The 17,170-nt window shown below is 36.6% G+C and overlaps 2 protein-coding genes across 4 annotated transcripts; both read left to right on the forward strand.

Moving 5' to 3' along the window:
* The first annotated feature begins 128 nt into the window (after window positions 1-128).
* LOC143877240 (uncharacterized protein At2g24330-like) lies at window positions 129-5,225 on the forward strand. The gene is made up of 5 exons (XM_077379177.1): window positions 129-160; window positions 239-331; window positions 1,272-1,549; window positions 4,053-4,488; window positions 5,088-5,225. The coding sequence occupies exons 2-4, from the start codon at window positions 268-270 to the stop codon at window positions 4,308-4,310; spliced, it is 600 nt and encodes a 199-aa protein (XP_077235292.1). The 5' UTR covers window positions 129-160; window positions 239-267; the 3' UTR covers window positions 4,311-4,488; window positions 5,088-5,225.
* An 847-nt stretch (window positions 5,226-6,072) lies between these two features.
* Window positions 6,073-15,859, forward strand: LOC143877238 (uncharacterized protein At2g24330-like). 3 transcript variants are annotated; one of them, XM_077379176.1, is made up of 6 exons: window positions 6,073-6,097; window positions 8,437-8,720; window positions 10,670-10,814; window positions 13,767-13,876; window positions 14,866-15,286; window positions 15,436-15,859. In XM_077379176.1, the coding sequence occupies exons 2-6, from the start codon at window positions 8,439-8,441 to the stop codon at window positions 15,687-15,689; spliced, it is 1,212 nt and encodes a 403-aa protein (XP_077235291.1). In that variant the 5' UTR covers window positions 6,073-6,097; window positions 8,437-8,438; the 3' UTR covers window positions 15,690-15,859. The 3 variants fall into 3 exon arrangements, with proteins under 3 accessions (XP_077235291.1, XP_077235290.1, XP_077235289.1); XM_077379175.1 differs by lacking the exon at window positions 6,073-6,097 and adding an exon at window positions 6,148-7,093; XM_077379174.1 differs by lacking the exon at window positions 6,073-6,097 and adding an exon at window positions 6,150-7,133.
* The last annotated feature ends 1,311 nt before the right edge of the window (window positions 15,860-17,170 follow it).

Genomic DNA, 17,170 nt, shown 5'->3' on the forward strand with positions numbered 1-17,170 from the left:
TTTTAATAAAATACCCATTTTCTAAAATAAAAAATTATTTTCTTTACAAAACATTTTATATTTTGAAAATCCTCTAAAAATAAATACATAGTCATAGTTTCTTAGATCTATTTAATTGAGGCGAATAGAGTATCTTTTGCTGTCCGGACTTTCAACCAAGGTCTCTCCTGTTTATTCTGCTATAATTAAATTTGCAATTACTATCTACTTCAATTACTATGTGTTTCTTCCTTATTAGGAGTGAGTTTCAACAATGGAGTTTCAACAATGGACTTATCATTCGTATTATTCTCTGAACACTCAGATAGCGAAAAAAGAGAGATCGATCTTGGTAGGCATCAGGCTTCATTTTTAGGTTGGCAATTTCAGAATTTGCTTATATCTTGTTCTTGATCTGCTTGCTGCTATTTATTTTCTGCTTGTTTGGGATTTCTGGCATGATCGGAGATTTGGTGCCTTTTTCCCGTTTTTCTATTCCAAGACTCAAATTATTATGTACTCTTCTCACACTCTATTGTTTTAACTGTTTGAAACTATAATCCCTTATATTAAATGAGGCTACTACGATGCTTTTTTGTGTTATTTTCTACTAAAAAAAAAGTAATTAACTAGGGTTCATCAGTTTTAACTAGGGTTCCTCCAATGGCATTTTAGATGGGATTCTATTGATTTCCTATTCCTTCCCAACTTCATCCAAATACAGCATTAATATATGATTAAAACATTTTGAGGGACCTTTTAGCAAATATTTTTCTAAAAGTAGGTCTGTTCAGCTAATATGCTTTTCTTAGGGACTAATAAGCAGTTATTTTGCCATGTAGGGACTAATCAGCAAAAATCCCTTGGCATTTTAGACATTTTTCTAAGAGTTGATTAAACCTTTCTCCAACTGCTTAAATGATATGCTTTGGCCTGTAATTATTTTCTCGGTGGGGGTTTAGCTAACAAATTTGTTCTGGGATGGCAATTATGTATGTTAGAAACTTACTGAGTTCTCCAAAAGCTTAAGCTGTTGGAGAACAGCAGTATTTAATCTTTTATACTTTAACACTCCCCCTCACGTGTGGCCCACTTGGCAAACACGTGGCACATGTGGTCCCACCTTGGGCCGACCATTGCATGTGGATTTTTTCTTCTTGACATTGGGGAGGTTTGAACTTGAGACCTTTGGCTCTGATACCATGTTAGAAACTTACCGACTTATCCAAAAGCTTAAGCTGTTGGAGAACGGCAGTATTTAATCTTTTATACTTTAACAATGTAACTTATAGGAATGGCCGAGGATGCTGATCATCGACCAACCATTGATGAAGCGCCAAAAAAATCTACTACTGGTCCGAAGAAAGAAAGTGGAACAGTATCTAAACAAAACAGAGGGATCCTTTCTTGTTCTTGGAATTTAATCTTTGGAACACGCAATGAAGATTTTGAGAAGAGATTGCAACAGCTCTCGAAGGAAGAAGCTTCTGGTCATGCAAGGATGAAGAGGAGGGCTGAAATGTGGCAAAGGACGTCAAGGAATCTTATAATTTTCTATGTGATTCTTGAAGTGAGTCTTTGATCTATCTTACTCATGTGCATCTTTAGTTGCTTGTAACGTGCTATGCTTTATTCTTAGAACTTGTTATCTAGCTTGGTTCCATAGAAATTAACAAGAGAGTGTATGTCACTAAGCACTGGGGACTTAAAACTGTTTGGGGTAAAAATATTTTGCTTCTAATCTTAAACGGTAAAAAATTATATATTTCTCAAGCATCTGTTTATATATGTATGCGGTTGATATAGGTATGGATCGGCAAACGATGTGGTGGATCGCCTTGCTTGGCAAGGAGTAGGGTGGGAGAGTTTGGTTTTGTTTGATTTCCTTCCTCCATAAATTGTTCATTCTGTTATTTTTCTTCTTGGTTTTGATTCTTTCTTATGTAATTTGGAGTTTCGACCATCTCGGTCTTCTCCTTTTCTTTAATGAAATTTTCACCATTAAAAAAAATTGGAATTGATAATTGATTTATTCTTGTGCATTCACCTTTTTTCTCATGAATTTTCTATTCCCATTCCTAGAAGCAAAAGGGAGTAATACATTCCTTATAGTTGATGTGTGGGTAAGGAAAGGGAATAATGTAACTCTGTAAGAATGGATACATCTAGGTTCTCTTCTTGCAATTTGGTTATGTAACGCATGACCTACAAACAGTTACTGTGAGATAGCCAAGACAGTTGGCATGCCATCTGTCTTAGTCAATCTAGATAAGCAGCTTTTTTGATCGAGTCACAAGTTGTTGAACTATGTAATCGCTTGATGTATGGAGTCAATGTGGTTGTTTTTATAACCTGAAAACTTATTGTATCCATGACTTCATATAAAAATAACAAATTGGTAATGTTATGCATTGTGGAATTGAATCTATAGATTATAGAATATGTTGCAATTGATACTCAAATCTACCTGAAAACCTCCTATTCCATGACCTCATATAGAAATAAAAAATTGGTAATGTTATGCATGTAGAATAGAATCTATAATTTATAAAATATGTTGTAATTTGTACCCAAATTTCTACCAGAATGCATTTTAGTTAGGATAATTTTGTCTTGTTTAACTTGAAGCTTTAATTAAAACCAAAGAGAACTCCCAAAGAGGTCTCCTAGAAACTTGCATTACGTGTGTACCACACACTTTGCATAATTTTGGAAATTTAACAGATTTTCTAGAGTAACATTGTCTTCTATTTGACCTGTTTTCTCTTTAGCTCATTAGGTAAAGCTGTTTGCAAATTGAGATACTGCAAATCTGTGCTTCTGTAACTCAATTTTCTTACAAATTTGGTTGTCTCTGCTAATAGTGTCGAAGCTGGTGTATCTTATATTTACCGTTGAACTCTCTTTTTTTTCTGCTACTGTTGACTGAATCTATGCATGCATGCACGGGCCATATTTTTGAACGTTCATGCACACATAGTTCAAGTGCATGCACGTTTATGCATATATAGTTGTAAGCATGGTTGCCAGAGTGGTAAACAAGTGCGAGAAACGATGAAGGAAGCGAAAACGGGAAACGAGGGGTTTAGAAAAGAGAAAATACGGGAAGCGAAAAGCTCTAAAGAAAATAAAGATAAAATGTGTGTGAAGCGTCATTGAAAGTCAATATGAATCATGTAAGAGGCCTCATCGGAAGCGAACAGGAAGCAAGGTTTTAAATTTCGGTTTCGGAATGCATTTCGGTCCGCACCGATTTTGAAATTTCGTTCGAAATCCGTCAAAATAGGAAAAGTAATATTTTATCCCGTACGAAATTTCGGGATAATATTAAATAACGAATAAAATTTAGATTCTTTAGGGATATTCGTTAAATTTCTGCCCGAAATTTCGGTAATAACAAAATTTCGATCAAAAATTTGAAATTTCGGTCGAAATTATGTAACATTTCGACTTATAACCCAATTTCGGTTTCGGTCTCAACCAAAACCCTAAATTTCGGATTTCAGTCGAAATTTAAAACCTTGACTGGAAGTACATAGAAAGAGAGATTGTAGTGGGTTAAAGAGGAAGGGTTAATATTGGTAAAGATTACAAGTAGAGAAGAAGACTTCACAACTAATTAGAATTACAAGTTTTAGGAATTTACATGTTCATATGTTTTGTTCATGTACAGTAATGTTAACTTTTTCTAAAAAGTTACACATATTGTCATGTGAAACCTAAGATGAGCTTTCAAGTTTTATATGCACTCTTTTATTTATATTTTTATTTTTAAAAATGCTCCCTCATCCTTGTCAGAAGGAAAAAATATTCTTTTAGGAAGAAATAATCATCTAAAGCTATTACAAAAAATCACCTAAATAGGAAATGTACTATTAATTAAGAGGAAACACGCAGTAAGCATATGAGAAGCTCGCTTCCCCAAAATTTGGGAAGTGAGAACCTAGCTTCCAAAGCAAGTTTCCGGAGAAGTGAGCTTCCCATCAAACTAGGAAGCTACTGGTAACTATGGTTGCAAGTGCATGCATGTGTATGCCTGTATGTTATACTTACCATGGGCATGTCATGTGCAGAAATATGACACAGATCCAGCTGCAAAGGCAGCTGCAGCAAGTGTCCAGGCATCAAAGTTGGGTGCTGACTCAGGCTTGAAAGTATATGTAGGTGATGAGCCAAAACTCAATGTGTCCCTGGGGAAAAGCAATGATGTCGAGACAGTAGTAGTGCAGTCTACAGGCAGTGGCGTAATGCAGCAATTTGTTGAGGAAACGCCCCAGGACTACAGCCTCAACAACCCAGAGGTTTCTGCACAGGACCAACAAGTGCTGTAGGATTCTAATGGGCCCCAGGATTCTGTTCCTGCACAGAATCAAGTACCACAGGATTCTAATAGGCCCCAGGACACTGTTCCTGCACAGAATCAGGCACTTGTTGTTGAACACCATAAAGGATCAGCTACTAATGGTTGCGGATGGGCGCTCATATGTGACAGCTGCCATATGCACAATGGTGAGTGTATTCATTGATATCCTGCATACAATTTATGCTTGTTCCGTTTTCCTCTGGTCCCTATCATAGATAGATCTATTACATGAGTTGGAGATATAAGGGCACGTTTGGCTGCCATGAATTTCTTTTCATGATAAATCGGAATCTCAAGTGGAGATGAGGGTGAGATAGTTAAAAATTCGGAAAGAAGATCCCGGTAGATACCATCTCTAAAAAAAAAAAAGATCCCGGAAGCTAGTGTTGATGTGGCTAAATATCAGGAACCAAAAAACTATACTCAAAATTGGGATGACCTTTTTCCAACTTTTAGCACCAGACACTAGTAGCCGGGATTTTGTTTCCTGATTCGTAGCGATTTCACTTTCATCTCCACTTGGAGATTCCGATTTATCATGAAAAGAAATTCATGGTAGCCAAATGTGCCCATAATGGTTTAGATAGCGTCGTCTTAAAATAACAACCAAGACATCTTTTCTTGAGTAACTGTGATATCATCTCATCAAGCAGTGCAGTGCAGCGCAGCATAGGAAACCCCATCCCTTCTGGGGTAATTGCTATAAGAAAATAAACAAATATTTCCATCGCATTTTTGTACGCAGGAGTTGCTAGGAAGGAGGACTTTCCGTACTTAACTTACTATTACCCACACTGCAATGCACTGAATGGTTCGCAATCATCAGAAGGCCTTGTTGGTTCAGGTGCCAGTTCTAGCAAGCTAAACTCTCCAATTTTAGGTAATAGTGACGAGACACGCAATCACAGCAGTTCTCAGGCCACAAATGCTTTGGCTTCTGTCACGGAGGGCCCGGTGGGAGGAGAAAAATTGATTTTGCTCTTTTGTCACTTGGGCAAGGCCGAATCGAAAGAGCCGATCGATGAAAATAACGACAGTAGCATTGAAAATAGTAACAATGACTTGGTCATGCAAGAGCTGGATCTTGAGCTTCGACTTGGACACAAGCCATCGCTATAGTAAAAGAGAGATGTGGTGTGGTATTCTTTTTTGTCAATATATTTAGTGATAATTGTCCTTAATAATTGAGCTCCATGGCTTTGTAAGATAACAAGTTTTAATGGAGTAGTGTAATCTGATCTTTTTATATTTTTTTCTTTTCTTCTTCTTCTTCTTCATCATCTTCACCTCTATCCGATGGTGAGTGATGAATTAGTAGGTGCAGTGCAATGTCATTTTCTATTGCATATTTCTTACTAAGGTCTTTCTGCTAAGGCATGTCCGTGGGGACTATCTCTTAAGATCAGCGAAAAAAGATATGCTCATCTCCTTTCCTAAAGCTCCCAAAATGGCCCTGGCTTCAACTTCATTTTCAAGAAAAAATGCCCAAGTTTTGTCTTGATGTATGTTGGCAAATGATCATGATCACCAACACACGAGACCGGAGACACATGTATGGTGAATTGGCCCTTTGATGTGGTGGGCCATTATTAAGACTGACTGGTGTGTTCTATCTGCACATGCCAACAATTGATTTGTTTTACAATATCCCACCGAATGAGAGGGGGGTGTTAGGTGTGTGTGTGTGTGATTGGCTATAGTGAGGATGAGAAAGTCTTTCGAGGTTCGAAGATAAGAAGTCTCTCTACTGAAGAGGTATGTTGATATCTGACCGATTTCTAGTGAAGTTGCTGAAAAATAAAACATGGGGTAAAAATACCCTTGGGATAGGAAAAATCATCCAATCACATACGTGCTTAAAAAGAGAAAGGTTTGACATGTCCACACCCTCTCAAAGAAGAAGAACTCACGGGAGAAACGAAACCCTAATGGCCATCCAGATGAAGCACCATTTTTGTGAATTATCTTCATCCTGATGAAAGGATTGGAAATTCATCACATAATCCTGATGAAGGCGATCCAGTTTAGAAAATAAAGGTAAACTACCGGTGGTCTTTCGTGGACCAGGGATCGAAATTCAACAAGTAAATCCCCAATATTAAAACTAAGGATCCAAAGTAAAAAAAACCCTAACCAAGATTTGGTTCACATCAACCAATCCTGTTTGATTATTGCCCTGTTGACATATGATATTTGGGCTCATGGAGATCAGCGTTAGAGCCATCAAATGGACGGTTCAGATCAGGCAATGGTGGGCCCACAATATAATCTTAGAGGGAGAGATTTTACTACCAACCATTCTATTCCCTTTTCCCCTCTTTTCTCCTCCTCTTTTGTAACTGTTTACGAACGTTCTTTCTCTGAAATTGCACCGAGAGATTTTGAAATGAGAAAACAAAACCATCACCACCACCACCTCCTATTTCGTTATACGGGAAGTTCCTCAGAAATCCGCGTGGGACCAGGCATAATGCGTAATATGTGGAAGGAGAAGATATTAATAAACCCTAAATGCAAGATATGCGGACGGGATTGGATTGGATTGGATTGAGGTTTTTGGATTGGGGTTTAGTAGGGTAGGTTTTGAGTTTAGCATTTCAAGGGGGTGGAGAGTAGAGTACATTAATCATTATTCGCGGAAGAGGAGATATAGAATATAATTAATAAAATACAAAAAGTGGAAACCCAAGGAGCACGTACAAAGACCGAAAAATAGAGATTATTTTGGTCAATATTTCAGATCGCAGCCTGGTGAGTCTCGGATCTGTTCCGAGATCCTGATCATAGCCCGGTGTGTCTCGGATCTGTTTCTTTTTTTTTTTTAGGTTGTCGATTTCAGAATTTGCTTATCTCTTCTTCTTGATCTGCCTGCTGATGCGAATTTTCTGCTTGTATGAGATTTCTAGCACGTGATTTTCTGCTTGTTCGTTTGAGATTGTGAGCCCCAAACGTATTTATCAATACGGACTCAAATTTAAATGTAATTCTGAGTCCAATAATTGGATTGGCACTCACAATCGGTTGTCATAATCTTAAATGAAGATACTAGTTTTTAGTACATTCTTTTGTGGAAAAATTGAATTATCATTGCTCACTGAGAACATAGCTTACATGATAATATGCTCAGTTCCAATAATTGCTACTTCTTGATCTGCTTTTTCTTGAGAAGAATTTTGGGAGCCTCTCTTGGTATCTTGATCCTTATTATTTAATATTATTTCTCCTAACCAAACTGAAGAGTAATACACAAGATACTGTAATAACTAATAACCGGATCGAACTCTGTTACCATCTTATAAACGATTCCTGGTTTTTACTCCCATGCACTTGTTGATTTATCAATTGATCTGTTTATGCATATTAAAAGGTTACATAGTCGTATCTTTATCCCTTGGTGTGCCAGATTGATTTGGCAAGTTAAATTGATTGAATTCCTTTTTTTCTACCTCTTTTTTATCATATCAAATTGGCGATTTATATTCGGAGAAGGGATTTGCTAGGGACCATCGCAGAAGGCATTTCATGGTTGGACTGTTGCATGTGAGAGCAGCTAAACATGCTTACTTTTTGTCTTATTCATTTAATTCCTAGAAATCTCTTCATAGAATTATTTAATTATACCTTATTGACACTTGCATACTGTTTGGATCCCAAAAATAGGATTTTGGGCATTATTGTGTAGCACGTTGATATTGAATTCATGATTCTTATGCGTTCAGATGTCTCATGGTATTGTGATTTCCTTGCAGATCCAAGTCATTTCTGCCTGAAATAACTATTGGCTGTGTTTCTACTCTGACTAGAAACTCCCACAATGGCATTTTGGGCAGGATTCTATTGATTGCCCTTTCCTGCCCAACTTCATCCAAATACAGCCTTTATATCTAATTAAAACATTTAGACAATGATGTCTCTCTTTATATGTGTTTCTTCTCAAGACCTCAATCACATACTCCCTTGTCTTTTTAGACATTTTTAAGAGTTGATTAAACCTTTCACCAACTACTCACTTAATTTGCTTTGTGCTGTTATTATTTTCTTGCTGGGGTTTAGCTGACAAATTTGTTCTGGAATGGCCATTATGTAACTTGTAGGAATGGCAAAGGATCAGGATGCTGATCAGCGACAAACCATTGATGAAGTGCCAACGAAATCTACTAATGATCTGAAGAAAGAAAGTGGAACGGTATCTAAGCAAAAAAGAGGGATCCTTTCTCGTATTTGGAATGGAATCTTTAGAACACACAATGAAGATTTTGAGAAGAGATTGCAACATCTCTCCAATGAAGAAGCTTCTGTTCATGCAAGAATGAAGAGGAGGGCACAAAGGTGGCGAGGGACAGCAAGGAATCTTATAATTTTCTATGTGACTCTTGAAGTGAGTCTTTGATCATACTTATGTGCATTTTTATGCTTGTAATCTTCTATGCTTTATTCTGAAAACTTGTTCTCTAGCTTGGTTCCTTAGAAATTAGCAAGAGGGTGTATCTCAATAAGCTATGGGGAGTTAGAAGTGTTTGCTGTAAAAATATTTTGCTTTTAATGTTTAACGGTAAAAAAAAAAATTTCTTTCAAGCATCTGTTTATACATGTATGTGGTTGATATAGGTATGGCATTAAGAACTAATTTACATGCATTCACCTTTGTTTCTCATGAATTTTCCCTTCCATTCCTAGAAGCAAAGTTGCTCAAACTAGCCACCTCGTAGCTTAAAGACTCTCAGGATTGCTTCTGGTAGTACATATGCCAGTCTACTTCAATGAAAAGAAACTAAAATAGATAGCACAAAACCACATAAACAAAAATGGGTGTCATTAATTGAATGGATTCATTAAGCACAGCCTTTTTATTATTATATCTTGCTCTGACATAAGTCTTTTACTGTGAAAGCCTCATAAGATAATTGATTTCCCAGAAAATTTCCCCTGTTGATGATGAATGATAGGACCTTGAAGAAGTGAATTTGAATATCAAATTCCATTGGGCTTTGCCTTTGTTTGATGATCGACTCCATCTCACACCGAATCATGAACTTGGGCCCTTGTTTGTTCAGCTTGGGCTATACCTAACTTATCAAATACTTTCTAAGAAGACATGGAGGTTTGGTGAACAGGTTGAGGAGTAATACATTCCTTATAGTTGGTGTGTGTGTAAGCAAAAGGGAATAATGTAACTCTGTAAGAAGAAGGGAACATGTAGGTTCGCGTCCATGCAATTTGGTTCATGTAACACATGACTTACCAACAGTTACTGTGAGATAGCCAAGACAGTTGGCATCCCATCTGTGTTAGTCAATCTAGATAAGCAGCTTTTTTGATTGATTCACAAGTTATTGAACTGTGTGATTGCTTGACGTATGGAGTCGATGTGGTTGTTTTTATTGCCTGAAAACTTATTACATCCATGACTTCATATAGAAATAACAAATTGGTAATGCTATGCCTTGTAGAATAGAATCAATAGATTATAGAATATGTTGCACTTATTACTCAGATCTACCTGAAAACTTACCACATCCATGACCTCACATAGAATAACAAATTGGTAATGCTATGCATGTAGAATACAATCTATACTTCATAGAATATGTTGCACTTATTACCCAAAACTTCTATCAGAAAACGTTTTAGTTACTTTAATTTTGGCTTTTTTAAATTGAAACTTTTGTTTAAACCAAAGAGAACACCCAAAGAGGTCTCCTGGAAACTTGCATTACATGTTTACTACACACTTTGCATAATTTTGGAAACTTAACAGATTTTCTAGAGTAACATTGTCTTCTAATTGACCTGCTTTCTCTTTTAAGAAGGAAAGAAAATACATATCACACTATGAAATTTTAATCGGGATATTTTATACATGCTGGGTCTATTCTAATAATGTATCCCTTCCAGTTCCATGCTTAGCTCATTAGGCAAAGTTGTTTGCAAATTGAGATATTGCACATCTGTGCTTCTTGAGCTCAATTTTCTTATGAAGAGTATTATGTCACCTCTTTGCTTACAGAGCTAGAAAACCTGCCTGGTCAAATGGGTTCAACTTAAACCATGAATTCCTAGGTATTTGCTAAATCTTTTCTTCAAACTATTTTGTGTCATTGAGTATCTAATTTTTTTTATGTTTTCTTGCTATGGTGAAATATCAGATATTTCCGACAAACCATGGCATCTATATTGAATAAATTCTTGGTTCCTCTTCATTGTTCTTTATTTTCTGGTTTGGGAGCTATTTCCATCATAATTATTCCCAGAAAAAAAAGTGGTCTTGGCTACTGAAGAAATTCTTCAGCTTGAAGCATGTCACTTACTGCGGTCTATTTTTTACAGGTTGTTGCAGTGACTTATGCCATTAAGACGACAAGATCATTGGATTTGAATTGGAAGACAAGGACCATCCGCGTTTTGCCTATGTTTGTCTTGCCGGGTCTATCTATTGTCATCTATTCAACCCTTGCAAGCATCACAAAGATGTGTATATATCTTAAACTCCAACCCTAATTTTAATTTTCAGTAATCTTTGTTCCAAGGTAGAAGTCTTCGTTACTAGCATCGTTAGTAACTTGCTTTTGTGGTTATTCTAGACTATTGCAGCGATTCTAGACTAACATCGAAAAACTTTTTTGAGCAGGTCTTTTTTTTTTGTTATAATGTTATTGTTTGTCATTGTTAGCTTTTAACATGGAAAATCCACTTTGTCATTTCTTTAAGAATTAGTTGCCTTTGGGGTTTTTATTCTGTATCTTTAGAGGTTGGAAACTTGGTGTTGGAAAATTTGATGATTGTAAATTGTATATCATCATTTATCATTTTCAATTATTTCCATGCATCTGTAATAAGGTGGAAGGAATTTGTAGATCTGTTTTTCCTCGAGTTTCTTGTTGAAAATTTAACAGCATGGCTGGTGATTGTTCTTTGGACTTTGCGAGGTGGTATAAACTGCCAATTTGTATGAACAGCAACGGTTGCGTAGTTTTTCCGTAGCTTAAGTTTTCAACTATGTTGATTATGTACTGAAAATAGATAATCTTTGCACTTCATTTCCTCCTTGGTTATTTGGTCTTAAAATTCTGTGTTACTTTTGGTGGACTTTTACTTGTGACTTCTGTCAATTGCTCAACAGAATTCGGACATGTTACTTGCTGATGTTCTCATTCATCAAATTGTTGTGTACACCTTTGAGAATGACAATTTTTTTTTAAAAAAAAAAATCAGTAATCAAACTTTATTAAAAACATAGCAAGAAAATCATATGTTACTAGGGGTCAGAGACTGCTCCACATATAAAGAATCTCTAGACACACCCCCTTTTGCTAACAGAACTCAAATCATCCACTTTTGTCCTATTTTCTTAAGTTATCTTTTCCTTCCGTTATCCTACATAAAATCTCGTTTTTGTCTTGAAAATGAAAAGCGTTGTCTCAAGGATATAGTAGTGAGTATGGGATGAGACAGCCTTGATGCATGGAAAGAATGCAACAGGGAGTCGAAAAAGGCTAACGTGTGCCTTTTAATATAGTTCATATGTGGACTTGGCAAAAGTTTAGAAGGCTAAAAATCAGAAGGGAATTATGAATTGTCAAACTTGAGAGAAGTAGCCATGGAATGTCAATGTTAGCTCAAGCAATATGGAAAAGAATAAATTCTGTAATGAACTTGGAAGTCCGTGTGCATAGTCAAGATGCAAATAAATATATTTTGCCTGAAGTTCCAATCGATCTACTTGTCGATGGTGCTACCAATGGCTTGGGAGGGGTTGGGATCAGCACAGTGGTAGGTTTGGGTACCCTAGATCAGTTTGCTAGTATTGGATACTTCAAGCACACACCAACTTGAAAGTAGAGAAAGTAAAAGAAAGAATATTTTAGAGCTGTAGTTGGACTTGTTTTTTGCAGGTAAACCTTATACCTGTAGATTCAAGCTTTGGAACTCCCTGCCCTACGCATTTTACTCGTATTGTATACTTTATGGATTCTTTTGTTGGTCAAAATAGCTATCATGTTTCAAACATATAACACCCTGAGTAAATTTTCATGTTTTTTCTTGTAAATGTGGCATATTTTCATTTGCAATATTAATTATGAGTATTATAGATGCTATTTTAGTTTTAATATTAATTTAATCTTCTAAGCAAACAAGTAAAATCTATTTAAGTTATATGAGATTTTTCTTCATACATATCTTGTGTCCTCTCGCGTGGTATGAGATACACATATCCTTATCCGTGTCTTAGGTTTTGGAAAATGCTAATTGGTATCTCCATTCGCGTGTTTATGTCTATGTATACGTGTCTGGATGTCATTGGCTTAATCTTAGATTTGCCCCATGGCTTGTGCTTTGCCAAATCTGTGGCCAACACCAACCAAGTTGATGTGGATTTAGATAGGAATGGACCAGAAACAGCTACATGGTCATGTCTAGTTATGTAATGGAAAGAACCTTAATTCATTTTCCTTCAAATGATCATAACATAGAGGAGAGAAAATGACGTGGGAAAGGGAAAGAAGTTGTGAGGTTTGTGACGCAGGTTGAGCCTCACACTTTATCATAATCTATTGCATATTTATATATAAAATGGGAGAACCCCATATTCCAAGAATGATGTTTAAGTTAAAAAAAAAAAAAGGGCGGCCAAGTGCACGAGGCTCCCACCATTGCGGGGTCTGGGAGGGCTAGATGGACGCTGCCTTACCCCAGCTTTGCAGAGAGGCTGTTTCCGTGACTCGAACCCATGGCTGAATGATGTTTAAGTCAATTCAATGAAAAATACTAGTATACAACTACACTCAATTATAAACAAAATGGTAAAAAGAACTAATATAAATGAGCTTCAAGTCACCCTCACATTGGAACGTAATTATCACCCGTGCCTAGCTTGGAGCAAATCTTTTGAAACTGATCATGAACAGAGCTTTGGTAAATATATTTGCCAATCGATATTTTGACTTCACAGATGGAGTAGATGTTTGTTTTCATTTAATCCTTTTCTGTTTAAAATGAGAATCTACTTTAATGTTTTGTGAACTTATAAAACATAGAAGACCAACATCATACTGTTCTATGCAGATGAAGAAGTGCCAGTTTCTAAATTTGAAGCAACAGGAGTCTACTATTATATGTTTATAGATGGGAATTGATTACTGCTCTTTGACGTGTGCAAAAATAATTTTGAATATTTTCGAATGTTTGTCTCAAACATTTAACATGATCATCCATACAGTGAAAAAAAAAAAAAACTATATATTGTTTGTCTCAACATTTAACATGATCATCCATATCCAGTTAGAAAAGTGTAGTTGATAAGTGCCCCTGTAAACAGCTGGCTCAGATGGTTGAGATATACATGCTTAGAGAGAGATGCATTATACATCGTAGTAATATGTCAAATGGCACATTAAAGGTTTATAGTTTATCTTTATCTCTGTAGGTGATCGCAAGGACCAGAAATCACTTGAAAGGTTACGTGCTGAAAGACAAACAAAAATCGATGAGCTTAAAGAGAGAACAAACTATTACATCACACAACAGCTTATTCAGGTTATAAAAGGATGCCTTTATTATTGTGTGTGTGTGTGTGTTTTTTTTTTGGTTGAATTGAGCCTTTATTATTGTGTTATAGGCATGGTTTTAAATTCCCGTTTCGGCTAAAATTTCGGAGTTATCTGAAACCGAAATTTCAGCCGAAATCCCAAAATTTCGGGCGAAATTTGGTACTGTAGCATGAAATCCCGGATTTTTGGGATGAAATCTCTATCGAAATTCGCAAAAATTCTGTAATTTCGTTCGGAATTTTTAAATTTCGGGAATTTCGGTTTTGGTACCATTTCATTTCGTTCCTCACCGGGAAATTTTGGTCGAAATTTAAAACCATGGTTATAGGATAGATTTTACAAATTTGGTTGTCTCTGCTAATAGTGTCGAAGCTGATATATCTTGTATATACGATTGAACTCTCTTTTTTCATGCATAAAGTTGCAACTTGCAAGTGCATGCATGTGTATGCCAGTGTGGTATAATTACAGCGGGTCTGTCATTGGTTATAATTACAGCGGGCATGTCATGTACAGATATATGACACCCCTTTATATGCGGAAGAAAGACAGAAGTATAAGAGCAGGGAATTATAAACCTGCCCCTTTATTTGCCAAGGCCACCCCTTTGTAGTTATTTAATAACTAAAGAAAGTAGTAATGAAAACACTAAAATGGGGCTGTCCTGGTTAAAACAAGGAGTACATTTAACATAATCCTTGGAAGGAATATGTTTACACCATTTTATTTTTTTTCATGACTTTGCCTCATGTAATTGATCATGAGTCATGTATTGTTAGAAGTTGTAGATATTCTCAACAAAATCACACGTCTTGATGTGCTTAAACATAGTTTAGCCAATCCATGCTTGTGGAATGTGATTCCCAAGGAGTAAGGAAGAAAAGATAAGGATTCTATTATTCTCGGCTCACACTTCGAGGGGAATTACAGCGGGCATGTCATGTGTTATACTTACAGAGGGAATGTAATTTGCAGAGATATGACACGGATCCCGCTGCAAAAGCAGCTGCAGCAAGTGTCCTGGCATCAAAGTTGGGTGCTGATTCAGGCTTGAAAGTATATGTAGGCGATGAGCCTAAACCCAATGTGTCCTTGGGGAAGAGCAATGATGTCGAGCTAGTGCAATCTAATGGGCTCCGGAATCGTAAACAATCTCTTTCCAGAAATAGTAGTACAGGTAGTGGCAAAATGCAGCAATTTGTTGAGGAAGCCCCCCAGGATTACAGCCTCAACAACCCAGAGGTTCCTGCACAGAATCAGGCACTAGTTGTCGGACACCATAAAGGATCAGCTGCTAATGATGGTGGATGGATTGCTCGTATTGCAGCCATGCTTGTGGGTGAGGATCCAACACAGTGCTATGCTCTCATATGTGGCAACTGTCATATGCACAATGGTGAGTGTATTCATTGATATCCTACATACAATGTATGCTTGTTTCTTTTTCCCCTGTTCCCTACCATATATAGATCTTTTATACATGAGTTGGAGATACATTGATTTAGTTAAAATAAAGAATTATTTCGATGGCATTTTTGTATGCAGGACTAGCTAGGAAAGAGGACTTTCCATACATAACTTACTATTGCCCACACTGCAATGCATTGAATGGTTCACAACCATCGGAAGGTCTTGCTGGTTCAGGTGCCGGTTCTAGCAAGCCAAGCTCTCCAATTCCAGCTAACAGTGATGATAAGAACAATCCCAGTAGTTCTGTGGTCACAAGTACTATGGCATCTGTCACGGAGAGCCCAGAGAGCCCGGTGGGGAAGAAAAATGGTGGTATGCCACCTAATTAAGGCTTGTGTAATTACCTTGGGAAGGATATTTTCTTCACCTTTTGGCCTTTTTGTGAGCCTTGTGTAAGGAAGACAGCAATTTTACCTCTTTGTCTGGCTTTGTAACAAGATGTGACTCCATTTTGTTAAAAAAAGAGAGTAAAGGAACAATGAAAATATTATTTGGTATATGACCGATTGCGTTCTGATTCAAAATGTGAAAGATAAGGTCTCTCTCTTTTGTAAGTTGGATATGTTAATCAGAATGAGTAATCCTATATGGTTCTTGAATTCTAAACAGGAACAAAAATATGAAGCGGGCTCTCTTACTGTTTGGTTTGTTTCTGGAGCATTTAACTTCATATGGTATTCAAGCTGTGATGCTCTAGCCCGTCAATTGATATGGAGCTTCCATCTTAGTGTAACGCTCCCTACTGATGCATCTTTATTCACCAATGTTAATTAGTTGGGCTTCAAGCATACTATGCATTTGGATTTCGTAATTTAAGAGAGAGAGAGAGAGAGAGAGAGAGAGAGAGAGAGATGGTGGGTGTTGTTTTTGTTATGACTGTTCCTCTGAAACCGAGAGGGGTTTGGTGGAATGGCAAAGCTCTGTTAATTTGACTCAAGTTTAAATGTTATTTCAGCTTGGGTTTTCCTTTCCTTTCAAATTCTTGAGCAGTTCAACAGCATTTTCGTCATTCTCACTCATCTACGACAGTGTTCCTCATTCTTTACATATAACACCCCATTTGTACGCAAAGGACAGTCTGATTGATGCAATTTTCAGCCAATGGTGTGGGTTCAATCATAAACCAGCCCCTTTAATTTGCTAAGGCCACTCCTTTATACTCATTTAATAGCTAAAGTAGTCATGAAAACACCTAGAAGGGGACCATCATGGTTAAAACAAGGGATGCATTTTCATCATCCTTGGAAGAAATCACTTGATGAGTCATATGCTATTAGAAGTTGTAGATACTCTCAACAAAATCACATATCTTAATGCCTTATAGGGACTTAAAGATAAATGCTTGTGCAATGTGATTCCCAAGGCGTAAAGAAGAAAAGATAAGGATTCCCTTATTCGGCTCCCACTTCGATAGATGAATTCTCTATTTATTCTATTCCTTTTCTATCTTGGTATAGATTCTAAGCATGCTAGGTTCGTTTAGTTTCTTTTCAAAAGTAGAGCAATCTCCCCTCTTTTAACTATTAGACGAAATATCTCGAGAAGAAAATGATTTTACTAAATTTCAGATGATTACAATCAAACCCTAAATAGTACTGATATAGATCATTTGAGTGATGAACAAAGAAAGATAAAGATCTCAAGCTAATCTAACGGTGAAATCATCCTAATCCAGATTCGTATCCTAATATATCCTATCTACAGATCTCAACCTAATCTAACGGTGAGATCTCACATATTCTAACAAATCTCTGAGCAAATTTCTTTAATTTAAAGAAAAAATGAAAACATAATAGGGAGATGATATTTT

Source organism: Tasmannia lanceolata, unplaced genomic scaffold (genome assembly GCF_043159265.1).
Source record: "Tasmannia lanceolata isolate RefF3 unplaced genomic scaffold, GAP_Taslan_0.1 ptg000005l, whole genome shotgun sequence".
Classification (NCBI taxonomy): domain Eukaryota; kingdom Viridiplantae; phylum Streptophyta; class Magnoliopsida; order Canellales; family Winteraceae; genus Tasmannia; species Tasmannia lanceolata.